This window comes from Marasmius oreades, chromosome 3, assembly GCF_018924745.1.
Source record: "Marasmius oreades isolate 03SP1 chromosome 3, whole genome shotgun sequence".
Taxonomy (NCBI): Eukaryota; Fungi; Basidiomycota; class Agaricomycetes; order Agaricales; family Marasmiaceae; genus Marasmius; species Marasmius oreades.
In genome coordinates, this window is record NC_057325.1 from 3,685,437 (window position 1) to 3,700,171 (window position 14,735).

The 14,735-nt window shown below is 50.7% G+C and overlaps 3 protein-coding genes across 3 annotated transcripts; 1 reads left to right on the plus strand and 2 right to left on the minus strand.

Annotated features, from left to right (window-relative positions):
• Positions 1–720: 720 nt before the first annotated feature.
• Positions 721–1,252, plus strand: E1B28_006577 (uncharacterized protein; the record flags this gene model as incomplete). Its single annotated transcript, XM_043151265.1, has 2 exons — positions 721–1,144; positions 1,215–1,252. The coding sequence occupies 2 exons, from the start codon at positions 721–723 to the stop codon at positions 1,250–1,252; spliced, it is 462 nt and encodes a 153-aa protein (XP_043012359.1).
• A 554-nt stretch (positions 1,253–1,806) lies between these two features.
• E1B28_006578 (uncharacterized protein) lies at positions 1,807–2,646 on the minus strand (the record flags this gene model as incomplete). The annotated part of the gene is made up of 3 exons (XM_043151266.1): positions 1,807–1,941; positions 2,000–2,193; positions 2,256–2,646. The coding sequence occupies 3 exons, from the start codon at positions 2,644–2,646 to the stop codon at positions 1,807–1,809; spliced, it is 720 nt and encodes a 239-aa protein (XP_043012360.1).
• A 260-nt stretch (positions 2,647–2,906) lies between these two features.
• On the minus strand, positions 2,907–14,407 carry E1B28_006579 (uncharacterized protein; the record flags this gene model as incomplete). The annotated part of the gene is made up of 15 exons (XM_043151267.1): positions 2,907–3,028; positions 3,084–3,301; positions 3,354–3,419; positions 3,467–3,561; positions 3,619–3,710; positions 3,760–7,512; positions 7,562–7,730; positions 7,787–7,828; positions 7,876–8,019; positions 8,070–8,156; positions 8,214–9,761; positions 9,815–11,693; positions 11,746–12,693; positions 12,752–13,146; positions 13,199–14,407. 15 exons carry the CDS (start codon positions 14,405–14,407, stop codon positions 2,907–2,909), a joined length of 10,767 nt encoding a protein of 3,588 aa, XP_043012361.1.
• Positions 14,408–14,735: the final 328 nt, after the last annotated feature.

The following is a 14,735-nucleotide window of genomic DNA, read 5'->3' on the forward strand; positions in this document are numbered from 1 at the left end:
AGCGGCGTTCCCGGAGCTATATCGCGTCTTCGTCCCACCCTTCTCCACGTCTCTTAAGCTGGCCACTCCGTCTCTCATCTCAAGAATCAGAGTCCACCTCCACAATGACTGCAAGAGATAGTATTTCGAGTAACTTTCAAAACGAGAATCATTAAACAAGTCACGCATCTCTAAGCCTCAAACACAGGTGGTCACGATTTCCCTTGGGCTGTGAAATATCTTCCAACCGGAAGCTTTCCGAGGCCAATGACAGGAGCAGCCACAGCAGTACCCATAAAATGCAGCAGCAGACGATTGAAGGGATGAATATGCCGCTCACTGGCCGGTAGACTTCCGAGGTCAATGAAGAGACAAACAGCTACTGCGAATCCAAGTTTTCTCTTATGCGAAATCTCATTACCGACCGGTAGCTTTCCGAGGCCAATGTCCTGCCTCAGCACGGCCTATAAAAAGCAGCAGGATCCATCATCATAAATCAATACCCATGTCTGACAACTACAAACGCATTATCCTTGTTACCGGCTCCAACGCCGGAATTGGGTATGAGATTGTCAAAGGTCTCGCAGAGCAGGGTGAGATCGTTTATTTGTCCGCGAGATCGAAAACGCCGAGGGAAGGCTGGACGTTCTCGTCAACAACGCAGGTGCGCAGCAAGCGTATAATAATATCTCTCCTTACTCTCTGATTGAATAATCAATTCGTTTCGAAGGGATAAGCGGGATGGCTCACCCACAAACACCTTCTGAAATGTCTTTACCTGGCGTTCGCTCAGTCTTTGAAACCAACGTCTTCGGTCTCATCCAAACAACCACCGCTTTCATCCCACTTTTGCGCAAAGCCAAACCTGGATACGGGAATATCGTCCAAAACTCTATGGAATCCGCGTCCGGCACGTATCAATCAAGTAGTACAAGATTTCTTGCCCCCTTTGCCGCCTACTGCATGTCGAAAGCGGCGATAAACATGTATTCGATCGCGTTAGCGAAGGAGCTCAAGCAGGATAGGATCAAAGTCAACTGTTTATGTCCTGGCTTTACGACGACCAAATTGAATGGTTATGCACCCGGGGGAAAGACACCTGCAGAAGGAGCAAAACTGCTGATTGAATGGAGTCTTTTGGGTCCTGAGGATGGTGAGAAGACAGGTATGTTTCTCCCTCTCCCTCTTTCTCTGCCTGTACAAAATGAATAGAAGAACTTACGAGAACGCGACAGGCAAATACTGGAGTGCTGATGGGGAAGTTCCTTGGTGATTGTCTCATCTGGAAAATAGTGAATCGCGCTTTACCCTCGTCCGTCGACCTAGTTAAACGTCAATACAATATAAATGTTCGTGTGCACTCTCTCAAGCCCGTTATGCATGCCATCTCGTCGACGACCGTTGATGGAAACTTGAACTGCGTGCTAGAAAGGATACAAACGATAGCGATGGTACCCAAAAGAGAGTATACTAAGTATGCTACGAAAGACGAACACGAACATGACCTGCATCCTTGCTACACGCGAGTCAGTCACAAAATCCTCAACATAAATCGAGCACAACAATTTAGCGGTATTCGAGTATATGGACCTCATTATTCATAGGATCGCTGCTTATCCCGGGATCAATCAAGCGTGCACGGTGCAGGCACGGCCTCCAAACATTGGCGGTCTGCAAACTAACATGGGCCAGACGGGCTGGAAGTTGGACCACAGATATTTTAGTCTAAGTGTCTATTCTTCATGGTCCGCCGTTGAGGAATGTCAGGACGCGTATGCAATAAAGTCCTGAGTGAACATATCTGGCATTGCCATATCATCTCAATCCCTACTTCTTCTCTTGTGCAGCACGTTCCTCCAACACGCTCTTCAACTTTTCAGCTAAACCAGGCGTCAACTGGGTGACGCCATCAGCTGTAACAAGTCGATACGCAGGCATGATCTGATATGTCTCAGGCAAAATCTTTCAAACCTTGTCAGAACTTAGAAGGAAGAAAAGAAAAGGACAAGAACTCACTCACTTTACCCTCCTCAACCAACACAGTCGCAATAATATCATCCACGTCTCCAATACGTCCTAACGCTGGAACATTCCGATTGTCATGTATGTGCATCCATCCCGAGTGGTATTGGATAGCTCCGTTTCGTTGGACTTCATCCACATCTTCTCTTAAACCTGCTTTAATAGCTTCATGCAAAATCGTTCGGAATTTGGCTTTGAGATCCGTAAGAGACATGATTAGAGACTACACACAAAGCAACAGACCCAGCACATACGATTCTCTTTGAAGTCGTTCAACCCGGCCCCCTCATCCGCAGGTAGCCACCCAATGATGGTGTCTGATTCGGATGAAGACGGAGGACTCGGTAGAAACGAAACAGCAAACGATGGGTATGAGTTCGGAGACGCTTGAACTAAATGATAAAAGAGGTCTGCACGAGATGGATCCGGGGAGGATGTCGGTTCTTGTCCTTGTTGATCACTGGTTTCGCGTGGCGAGTACTCTCGCGTTCTATTCGGGCGTTCGGGAGATGAAACGCGGGAAAACGAGCTGCCTTGAGAGAGTAAGATGTTGGGAGGATGAGTTACAAAGGACCTCTTGAAGGTCGCATAACCTGTTGCTGGTCGAAATCTGGCATAGGTGACAGTTCGCGTCAAGAACTTCATCCGTTGTGCTTTATTTGGTCAAGCACAACAAGAATGATATTTTCAAAAGAGATACATAGGTGAAAAGATGTTCTAAGTAAAGCATATAACATACTGGCCATAGATCAGAAATAGAAACAGATAATCATAGGGTAAGGAGGACACATTGATCAGAATCGCCAAAAACATAGATGGTACACATCGTTACACTGTCGTATAAATGCTCGCAGATCGTAAACGGAAAAATAGACATAACCGATTGCAAAATCAAACAGGACCACTTAACCCACATGCCTCGAACTACGCGGAGATCGAGGTCCAAATAGACCGGGACTACTCGATTCTGGAACGAGTAACGTACTAGGTTCATGAGAAGGAGGGGTTGGTGCGTACAGCGAGTCAGCTGGAGAGGCCATATCAGCCGGTAAATCAAGGATTTAAAGGATATATATACTCACGATGCCACTGCACCCAGGAATGGGCTTGAGCACGAGGATCGGGTTGAGGAGGTGCAGGTGCAGGGGCCGCAGCAGCCTCTTTCTTCTTACGGCTTCGACGGGGATATACATTTCTCCAAGCTGGCCGTGCAGGTTCCGGTGGGGGAGGTTGCTCACTGTGTGCGGGCGGCGCAGGGGGCTCAAGTGGAGGTCCTCCAGGCTGTCCGGGTTGAGGTTTCCTGAAAAGAATACATGAGAATCTCTTGCTTGACTGATACTTCTTTTGCTCACCAGTCTGGCTCAAATTCACCTCCAGGACCGTACTTGGATCGAATACAAAGGAGATAACCAATTTCGCTGGACAATGTCAAAGGAGTCGAACCGACGACCTGTTAACGACTTACTGTTGCAAACCACGCCTTTCCTCCCGTAACTTGCCGACTTCACCGAGGAGAGTCCGAACTTCTGTTGCGAGAGCTTTGCTGAATTCATCAAGATACTAAAATAAATTGGACAGGTGTGAATCGGGGATCGCGGATTAGTGAGAACGCCTTACCCCTTGTACGTTGAATGGGATCTGTTCGTCAGCAGTCGACCTCACTGCATCCAGAGTTTCCTGATGGTGACGTTCACAATCCTCTCGCCATTCTACAATTAGGTGTAAAAGGGCTGTTAAAAATAGCAGAGAACTACTCACCGTTGGACAAGCGTTCAAGCAACTCCTTTTGCTCGGCGTTTTGCTTTTGCAACTCCGCAATCATTTGTTCAAAGCCCGGCTTGTCCGCATCGGCCATCCTGATCTCTTCCGCTCTCTCCCTGTCCCTCTGCATGTCCTCCTGCATCTTATTCATCATAGCGATAAGGTTCAACGTATCTTCATCCTTTTTAGCCCTGCGCTCTCTCTTCTCATCTTGTTGCTCCTCCATCATCCTCCTCTTCTCGTCGTGTAATGCCCGTTGTTCACTGACAAGGTTTGTGATATCACCAAGTTGTGCCCGGATACCTTCATCTCGCTCTTCTTGTTCAGCGTTTTGACGTTCCCTTAGGTCAGCTTCATCGATCTCCCTCTGGCGCCTCTCTTCTTCCTGTCGTTGTCTTTCATTCTCGAGTTCAGCACGTACTCGGGCCAGTTCTTCTTCAAGGTCTGTAATGCGAGCATGCGTGGCTTCTTCAGCAGTGACTCGCGCTACCCTCACTTCATCCTCCAACCGAGCACGCTCAGCTGCGTGTGCCTCTCGTTCTCGAGCCATTTCTTCTCTCTCCATGTCAATGATCTCCCTGATCTCCCGTCCATGACGGCTAGCTACTTCCATGATGGTGGATGCACGGTCCGAGAGATGCTCAGCTTCACCTTCACCATATGGTCGAACCACAGGAATAGAAGAGATTGGAGGTGGAACAGGAAGGGGCTCTGCCTCTGGTGGAGGCATCAATTGAGCCGCCTGATCCATCAACGCCTGTCGCGCTTCAGCCGCCAATTCATCTCTGCGAGCTTCATTCCCCGTGAAGATTCGTTGCCTATCTTCTTCGTGGTCGCGGAACTGGTGTTCTCGCGAATCTTCCGCGTGTTCAGCATCCTCAGCAACCCTTTGTAGTTGTCGTTCCATGTCATCCATACGAGCCAACCGTTCTTCAGCTTCGTGGTCTGGACGAATACCACCAATGGGTGTGACTGAGGTACGAGGAGTGCGAGGAGTGCGAGGAGCATGAGTAGAAGGAGCAGTATGTGTCGAGGGAATAGCATGAATAGGGTGGGCAGCATGCGATACATGAGGGACACCATGAACTTCTTCGAGGTCTGATCGTGCCGCATCATCATATATGTCGGGAGGAAGTGTTCCTGCTCGAGAACCAGGCCTTGAGATAGTCGGTGGATGGGTACGTACTGTTGAAACTCTGCTGATGGGGGGAGGAGCATGTGTTCCAGCTCTGCTGGCGGCCTGGGAGGGATGTCGCGTGACGGGTTGACCTTCGTCATATATCGGGTGGCGGGGTTCATAATCGGTACCCACTGTTGGAGCGGCATGTGTTCCAGCTCTACTCGCGGCCTGAGAGGGATATCGCGTAACGGGTTGGCCTTCGCCATACAACGAGTGGCGTGGTTCATAATCTTCGGGATCTACAGAGGTGTTAGTTTCAAATATATTAGGCAAGGCAGGGATAAGCTCACGAGTTGGGTGCACGCTGGGTACACCAGCGGGGAGATTATGATCTTCGAACTCGATGGGAGTAGCGACCTGATCGCGACTCAACGTGGGACTACGGCCACGACCAGTCGCAGCACGTCCCGAAGGTGTGTGAACAGGGTGGACTGTAGATCGTTGGCCTCCTGAAACCCGAGAACGTCCGCTGCGCGGAGAGGCTGAGGCGCCCTCATAACGTCCATAAGTCAGAGAAGGTGTTGTACGGCGACCTCTACCACCGTCATCTACAGAGCGAGAGTGACTTCTTTCAGGATGTCTACGGCCTCTACCACCTTCATCTACAGAGCGAGAGCGACTCCTTCCAGGATATCTATGGCGGCGTCTACCACCTTCATCTACAGAGCGAGATCGACTCCTTTCAGGATGTCTACGGCCTCTATCACCTTCATCGACAGAGCGAGAGCGACTCCTTCCCGGACGTCTACGGCCTCTTTCACCACGAGGACGATGAGAAGGGTCTCTACTATCGTATGAAACACTTCGACTCATACTCCGAGGTCGACCAGCACGATGTCTACCCCTGCGGTGGGATCTGTCTCTGTCATACGAAGGAGTGCGACTGTATGAGTAGCGGCGATGACTCTCCCTTCCATGACGCGACCGAGGAGGAGTCCTTGAATAGCGTGAATGTCTGGGTGAATAAGACCTCGAGCGACGAGACCTTACTCCGCTGCTTCGGTGGCTTGGACCACGGCTATGGTAGGGACTGTGGTAGGAACGTGGGCTTCCAGGAGCAATGATTGTTGTTGCGTGGGGCGGAGGCATCATTCCCTGCGGGATAGAAGTACCAGGAATCATCACAGTTGGTTGTTGTTGAAATGTTCCAGGAGGATAAGACGTTGGCATGACTGTGGGATGGGGCTGTTGAGTTCCAGCCTGAGACCCTACGACAACGACATGAGGTGACCGAGAGCGAGAGCTTCGAGAACTTCGAGAACGATACGAATGACGACTGCGCGGTCTTTCACCATAGTGAGAATGTGATGGGAGGATGACCGGACCTTGCATTGGTAGAGGCGGTTGGCCTGGTTGTACAACCACGGTTGGTTGCTGCTGTGCGGGAACCGGTATCGGAACGCCTTGTGAGTAGTGAGAACCAGTAGCAGGCATTATGATGGGAGTACGGGATCTGCTCGAGCGGCTAGAGCGACTATAGGACCTGCCGCGACGGTGGGATGGAACTGCCGTTGGGACTTGAACTACCGTAGCAGGGACTTGCATTGGTTGGCCTTGCATAATAATGTGAGGCGAGCGTGAACGTGAACGCGAACGCGAACGACTTCTGCGTCTAGAGGACCGACCAGACCGACCAGACCGTCTTGACGGTGTTGTATGAACGACCACATGCGCCGGACTCCGACTCCTCCTTCCACTGGTAGATGACCTAGACGAAGACCTGGATGAGCGGCCACTGCGGATGACAACAGTCTGAGGTTGAGGTTGAGGATATCCTGACATGGTTGGAACCATGCCTGGTGCAGGCATCATTCCACCGGGCATCATCCCACCAGGTTGCGGGGGAATATTTATCACTACAGGAGGAGCAGCACTAGCTGGAGCTGGAGTGGCCGTACCCGGTATATCAGGATGCCTCGGAGAACCTGGATGGGGAATTGTTGTAGTAGGAACAGGAACTGTGACAATTTGTGGCGATGGTCCATGCGGTGGTCGCATGGGTAAAATCGTTTCTGGACTATGTGTTCGACTGCTTCGACTTCGACTTCGACGAGAACGAGAACTTGGACGTCGCGAATGAGATCGATAAGAGCGAGTACGCGGACTGGAGCTACTGCTGCTGCTACTGCCAGAAGTTCCGGCCATATGGACGATTGGAATGTCTGAAACAGGCGCCGTATATGCTGGTGGAATGAAGACTGTAGGTTGACCAGGCGGCGCGACACTAGGTTCAGGCATGTTCATGCCAGGTCGCGAAGCAAAGCCATCCATCGGAATTACAGGAACTCGCCCGGGAGGTTGCTGAAGCACAATAGGCGCGGGAGGAATACCAAAGTGCGTTTGGAGTTGTGGTGGAACTACACCTGGAATCACGGGACCTTCTTGAGGATGAGGCACACCAGTCCCTCCCATAGGTATCACGGGAGGTTCTCCGGCAGCACCTTGATGAGGAACAAACCCCGGAGGATAACCGGGGATTGAAGGTATGGGTGCTGCCAAACGGGGGGTTCCTTCCTCTGTCGATATACCCGATGAGCTCGACCTATCTTCGTCAGTCATGGGCCGACCTCCTGAATAACAAGGTCAACCATATGAATTATGATAGTGTGCGTATCTTACTGTGAAGATCTCCCATCTGTTCTCTTAAAGCATTAATGTGTGCAAGCACTCCACGTAGCTCATTTTGCCGATCTTGTACGTCGCGTTCCAGCCAACCATTGAGGTCCCTCATGTAACGCAATAGTTCATCGGTTTGCGCACCGTTAGTGAGAATTACCTCCCTGATAGCCTATCACAAGATGACTGTTAAGAAATGCGAGAAAGTTTGAAAATCAAACGGCCCACATCATTTTGCTCTATGAGCCTATCGAGACCCGGTACTACCACCTTGTGGATCATTAGCATAGGTTAGTCCAAGAGCAGAAGGTACCAACCGGTCCAGGAGGCATTGGAACGTATATGCTCGCTTGTCCACCAGGTTGTTGCTGGTGCTGCTGACCCGGAACATTCGAAAATTCACCTGGCGGTGGTACACCACCTGGAACTACTGGAGGGCCTTGAGGTCGCTGTTGACGTTCCTACCAAAAAAATCAGTTCATGATCTATATGACTTAAAGGGTCGACGAACCCGATACCAGCTTTGGCCGTGGGGAGAGGGAGGCCCAGCACCCAAATTTGGAGGTGCGGTTCTTCGACCTGCTTCAGTGCCAGGAAGCTAGAACAGCCAAATGTGGTTACAGGTAACGAAAGTCAATAATTTAATGGAACGCACCGGTAAGAGTTGAGGCGGCGGCAGATCGTGCCGTGGACGCGTGCTTGCATCTTCATGACGCCTATCACCCATTTCCATCGTTGGAGAATCAAGTTGTTGTTGAGGAAATTGCTGTTGCTGTTGCTGTAGTGGTCCTTGCCTTGGGGGCTGCCCTTCCATCTGTGATTGCTGACCTCTTGCTCGCGTCCTATCCGCAGGATGAGGTCTACGCATGTGTGCATGTGGTGGTGGCTCAGTATGTACTCTTTCAATCGTGAAAGGCTCATGAGGAGGCATCCGCACCTCTCCGAGAGGTGGACTCGGCGTTCCTTGAACAGGAACTATAATACTCAATGATCTAATCGACCTGACAGCTTCTGGATGTTGAACAGCAGGTCCGGTCGGTCGTTCAGCCTGATTTATGAGTGCATCAAGCTGCTCTGCGAGTGTTGGCCCAGTGCGGGCTTGTTGCCGTGGCAAAGGAGCAATCGTCGGGTGTGTTCTACTCCAATTCTGTAGTATTGTATCTATATCAAGACTGGACACTGTTTCTGCATCATCTGGCTCGGGCACCACGGGTTGAGGTATTGGCATGGTTACTGGAGGTGGTGGTGGTTGGCGGAGTTGCTCAGTTAATTGTCGCAATAATTCCTCGACGCGGTTGAGTCGCTCCCAGAGTGGCATGTTGTCGGCCATCGTAGGTCGTTCCCGAAGCTGGTCAAGTATGTGGTTCGTGGAGAGCTGGCCATCCCACAATGCTCGGACTTGATCTCTGATTTCGTTTAGAAGTGGAATTGGATTAGGACCACTAGGTGGTACACCCCGTATTGTCGAAACCGAACGTGAGGTTGAAGATGAAGAGAGGGGTGGAGGTGTGGGAGTAGCAGAGGTAGAAACTGGGGGTCCTAATGAATCCGATAGTGTGGACGGAGAAGGAGCACTGGAGGAGAAGGAAGAACTACTTGAGGAGCTACTCGATCCGTCACTCTCTGAGAAACTGGGGATAGGGGAATCCGGCCTCCCGTAGAGCTCCCAATCTTCGGAATGGTGAGAAGAAAGGAAGGAAATACTGCTTACGGAACTCGTAGCACGGCTTAGCTGAGTATGACCAGGTGCAGCAAGAGTCAGATCGTCGTAAACAGGAACATCCAGATGTGATGTTGTGCTTGGAGTACTCCGGCCGACTCGTTCTTCAGCAAAGTGTGTTTGAGGTCTGTGAAGCAGTTCAGAGATGTTCCGAAGCTCGTTCTGCAGGTCATGAAGTGTATGACCCATGTCCCTATTCTCCACTCCCCTATTCTGGTCATATCGACGAACCTCTTCAATGAGAAGATTAAGATCGCGAGGAATGTCAAGACCAGGGGCTGCGGGGGCACCGGGATCTGCATGTCTTTCATCCTCGTAAGGCAATGGACTCGAGGGCGAGCGCAAAAAAGGTGACTGCTGCGACGGAATTGTCCACAAAGTTGAACGTGTCGATGGCCTGTCACCTTGAGGTGTGGAAATGCTGACACTGATCGAAGCCGAAGGCGTGATTGTACTCAAGCTCTGATCACTGACTACCGAACCCTAGAGAAGTAAACAGTCAGCCAATGCATATATCGAGATGGAAGCAATCATACCACTCTAGAAGCCCTAGGTGTACTCAACAAGCTCGGCTCAGTCGAAATCTGACTCATCCTCATTGCTTCTTCATCTTCCAATTCCCTCGGTCGTTCTGGCTCGACTATCCAGCTCGACGTGGAAACAGACGAACTGACACTCGTACCAGATGATCTCGAGGAGGTCGAAGGCGATCTAGTCATGCCCGACGACGATTCAGAGAACACCAGACTGGTTGGAGTCGGTACCTCAGAACTGAGGTCTAAGGAAGGAGGAGAAGGAAGAACCGGCGACAACTCAAATCGCCAACGTGTTGAGGGTGTCGATGTGGTTGTCACTGTGGGAGTACCGGGAATTGTACTCATTCGCCCGATTGATGACTGTGACGCAGTGGCTCGGAGAAAAGAGGTTTCGAAGGAAACATCCGGTCCCTCTTGTAAAGCAATGCTCCGGATACTAGGTGACGGTTCGAGCTGTGATGATTCAAATGAGACATTTGTTTCACTCGCCCATCGTGGAGATGGAGGTAAAGGAGACTCCGCTCTGTGTGTCGACTCGGGTCGAGTAGTCAAGACAGTTGGTGTCAGACTCGACTCTGTGGAGAAACTAGTGCGCATAGAGACAGTTGTCGTGGGCACCAAGGATGGCAATTGAAGACTTTGTGTCTCCGAAGATGAACTTGAGCTAGGCTGTGACGGGCTGATACTCGACGAAGAAGGCTCGGTGGGCGTAGGCGTCGGTGTCAACACTACCGAGGTCATAGGTGGTTCAGTACTTTCTGGGGGGGCGACACTCTCATCACTTTCGGTGAATTCAATAGAAGATTGGACCTCGGTGCTTTCGGGAGGTAAAGAGACGCTAGGTAAGCTCGGTGATAAGGTAAGCAGAATGCTACTCTCCGTAGATGGTGGAGGTAAAGGAAGACTGGTCACTGATGATGGGGAGGGCGAGATATCTAGATCCGATTCCGAGGCAACAGATTCAGGAAGGGGGATGTCTTCAGCGCGAACACTAGACACAGTTGAAGGTGAAGAAATGGATATTGAGCTGGGAGATGATGCGATACTAGGTACTACACTCGGTAGTGGAACCTCGCTTGGTGTAACCTCCCGTTCTCCTTCTGATTCTGGTGGAAGTCCAATCTCCGATGCCCTAGGTGTTCCTTCTTCACTTGGTATCACCCCGATTTCACTAGGACAGATATCCGCTGTTTGATACTGCGTAGAGCGTGTAGTAGATGGTTCTGATGCTGTCCTGTAACGAGTAGAACCTTCGCTGGCCGTGCTGTACAGAGATGGGATAGATGGAAGCGATTCGAAAGATGCGATGGAGGGCGATCTTGCGCTTGCATACTCAGACGCAGATGGGGCCGTAATGAAGTTTTCATCGCCAGAATCCCGTTCAGACGAAGATGAAGGAGGAATCGAGGCTGGGGGAGTACTGTCCATTGTCAACGATGTCGAAGAATACGTGATTGTTCGACCTGTAAGCTCCGAAAGGTCCGAGGAAGGGCAAATGTCGTAACCCGTTTCGCTGGATCGAGTCCTGCTCAGAGGACCTGTGGATCCAGACCCTGTATGGCTTTCACCATCAACCCGGAGTCCGCCAGATAGGCTTCCCTCATTCTCCTTATCACTGGTCTCGTCACTACCAGACGGTTGATATCCACTCCCACTTGCACTTCCCGTTCCACTTTTCCCACTAGATGAATGAGAATATGAAGACGTTCTCGTTCGTCTTCTCACCTCCCTTGTTCGACTGAGCGACGTCGTAGTCGTGGTAGGTGTGTATGTATATGGGGTTGAGGAGCTGTATGGACTAATGCTTCTCGTATATGGCGATGAAGTGTAGGAAAGACTGTTCGTATTTGTGTAAGGTGACCCAGTGAATGTCGTGGTCCTATAGCATCCGTAAGTTAGAGACATCAAAGAGATGTGAGGACTATACGTGCCTAGTGTATGGACTACCTGTGTACGTCCCCGAATCATGTGAATCTCCTAGCATGCTGACACTCTCTGTCCCGCGATAGGACAATGTCGACGGGGCAGCACGCGTATCTGAGGTTGTAAATCCTGTTACGGTTCGTCCACCTGAGCCTGTCCAAGTCCCAGTCCCACTTCTCGAGTCTGTCCATGTGCCTGTTCCCGTTACAACGTCACTTCGAGTATAACCGGTGTAACCAGTGATCTCGGTAACTCCCGTCGATCTAGATGGCGTAACATACCCAATACTAGTGTAAGGTCCCGTCTCCGCATACGTTCCGGTCCTCGTGAAGGTATCAGTATAACTCCTAGTTCGCGAATCATAAGAAGCTGCAGACGAGTAACGAGAGCTTCGCGGCGTGCTCGAATCAGCAGTAACAAATCTCTCATCCTCTTCCTCAGAACTCGACCCTATGTACCTGCGGTTGGTCTGGAAATCGCTCCCAATATCAGTCATACTGCCGCTTCTCCTCAATCTCGTGCTTGACCTTCTGCCAGTGATTGCTCTCGAATCACCGGGATAGATGTAGTCATCTCCACTGATCACAGTATCGTCAACAGTCCTATCGTGATAAGATGACATGAAAACTGAAGGGCGCCTTCGTACACCCGACTCAGAATCGTCAGAAAAAGAGACATATTTTCTGCTAGAGGAACTAGATGTCTTGCTCGGGGAGCCACGACCGGACCTATCAGATTCAGACGCGTAGAAATCGTCGATGCCTGTCATCTCAGGGATATCCGCCATAGCTGGCACAAACACGGTGCTTCGACTACCTGCTGAGGCACTGCTACTAGCAGTCGATGCACTTGAGCGAGATTCGACCGACATGATAGTCCGGATAGAACCAGTAGGGGAACGAGATCGTGTGTATGAGGGAGTGAGGGTTGGAGTTGGAGGATTATTAATGGCTTCCCTGTGTATTGTGATAAATGAAAAAACGTAAGAAATGAAAAAAAAAATTTGAGGCATACCAGATACGACCAATCCACCTCTGCCTTTCAACAAGGCTTTCGCAGGCAAGCCTTTCTACACCATCACCATATATCATCCAGAATGGCACCAGAGAATCGATGAGTCCTTCGGAATCGGTCGCAGTTCTCCTCGAGTCTTGTTGTCGAGCCGTAATAGCACCGACATCATCTCTAGCCCTCGGATGACTGAGACTGAGCGCACTTTCCACTGTCAAACAATTCATGAGATCCAGTTGCACCACCGCCCTGCCCATAGGTGCTCGTTCTGCAGATGAAGTCGGAGCAAGCCACGACAACAACAGCGTATTTCGATATAACAGTGCCTGGCATCTTTGCCATATGAAAGGAGGAGCAGTGTGGACGTTGAGATAGTAAAGATTGCCGAGATGTAGAGGCTATCAAACGAAATGTGAGCGTGAGTAACCACTGCCAAATGTAACGGCTCACCGTTTCGCCGCTATTCCCGCCCAAGAATCCGCTGAGCTCACTGACGTCGATACCAATACTATTCCCACTGGCTCTGCTTCGTCGTTCATCCTGGCCTTCAACGCTGCGACCGCTAGCCCGCCTTCGTAATCCAAAAAGTCCCTCGTTACCTTCAGGTCGGGTAGATCCTTCAGCAGCAGCAGGTGCAGTCTCACTCCGAGGATGCTGACGAGATTCTGGGGTTGGGGAAACACTCCCACTAGATACCGAAGTACCTCTAGGACGACTTTTAGTCGGTGTACGCTCTTTCCAGAGAGCAACAATATTTCGAACACTCGCGAGAGGACTTCTCGGCGAACTCTGCTGCGGCCTGCGCAACGTACTGGCAGGTGTACGTTCAGGACTTCCGGTTTCGGTTGCGGTATAAGTACCTGTAGCAGTGCCCGTCTGCGTGATAGTTGGCGTAAACGCCGAAGATGAGAGTGTTAAGGGGGTAAAACCAGTAGAGGTGTAGGTTCCTGTTGCCGTCGATGGCCTCAGAGGAGGCGACATCAATGTTGAATACGTCGTTGTCGGGGTTTGAGAACGAGCAGTTTGTTTAGTCGGTGAAGTGGATCGGGATCGAGATCCTGAGCTCGTCGCTTCAAAGAGCCCTATTAGCTCGTTCGTTCGTCCTGGCGGAGGCAAATCTCTGCCCTGCCCTGGGTCCAATGAAGGCCTTCCGTGGCCTCCTGGGGAACGAGGTAAAAGGGCCGAACGTGGTCGCGTTGGGACTACGGTAGCATGAGATGATACGCCCGACACTGGCCTCGACTCAGTACGTTCAGTTCGCTCAGTGATATGACTGAGTCGAATTCGAGGGTCGTTGGAAGTAGGTGGATATTGTCGTGGATTTTGAGTGGTTGTTGAATTTGAAGAATGGGTTGCAAGAAGAGACGGGAGAGAAGTGAATGATTGGGAACCAGAGAAGCCGGTTGGAGTGGCCGTGTAAGAATATGTTCCAGTCCCCGTGTACGTTCCGTAGCCTGTCGACGAGTAAGAAGATTGAGGTTGCCCAGGTCCATTTGAAGAGCTTGAAGACCATGTTGACACCGCCTGCTCCGTGTCATGGAGCTCGTCGTCCAAATTCCTCAAAGTGGCTTCAACCTCGTCGATGGAGTTGGAATCTTCATAATCATCCGACGAAGAGTTTGTATCTGTTTCAGGTGGTGATCTTGTTAATCTGTACATTCGAATGTCTTCCTTCGGAGATTTAGTGATATTGTTGTCTACGGAAGTAAGACGAGATGCAAAATATAACACAAGGGGTAACTTCACCTTGACTTCAGTAAATTTTGATCCTGAGGTAGATTCCCTGACTTGACTTGATCCCAAAGCTAGAGGTCGTGCGATTCGTGCATCGAACGACACTGGGGAACACAAGGGGCAGTGTCAATAGGGTAAGCAGGAGTAAACCAAGAGTTAAGGGCAGGTCAACTCGTGAGCGCGTATCATCACGTGGGTGTGTTGACTTTGAGACCTGTAACCTCGTGGTAACCTCGTGGCGCGCAGATCGTGA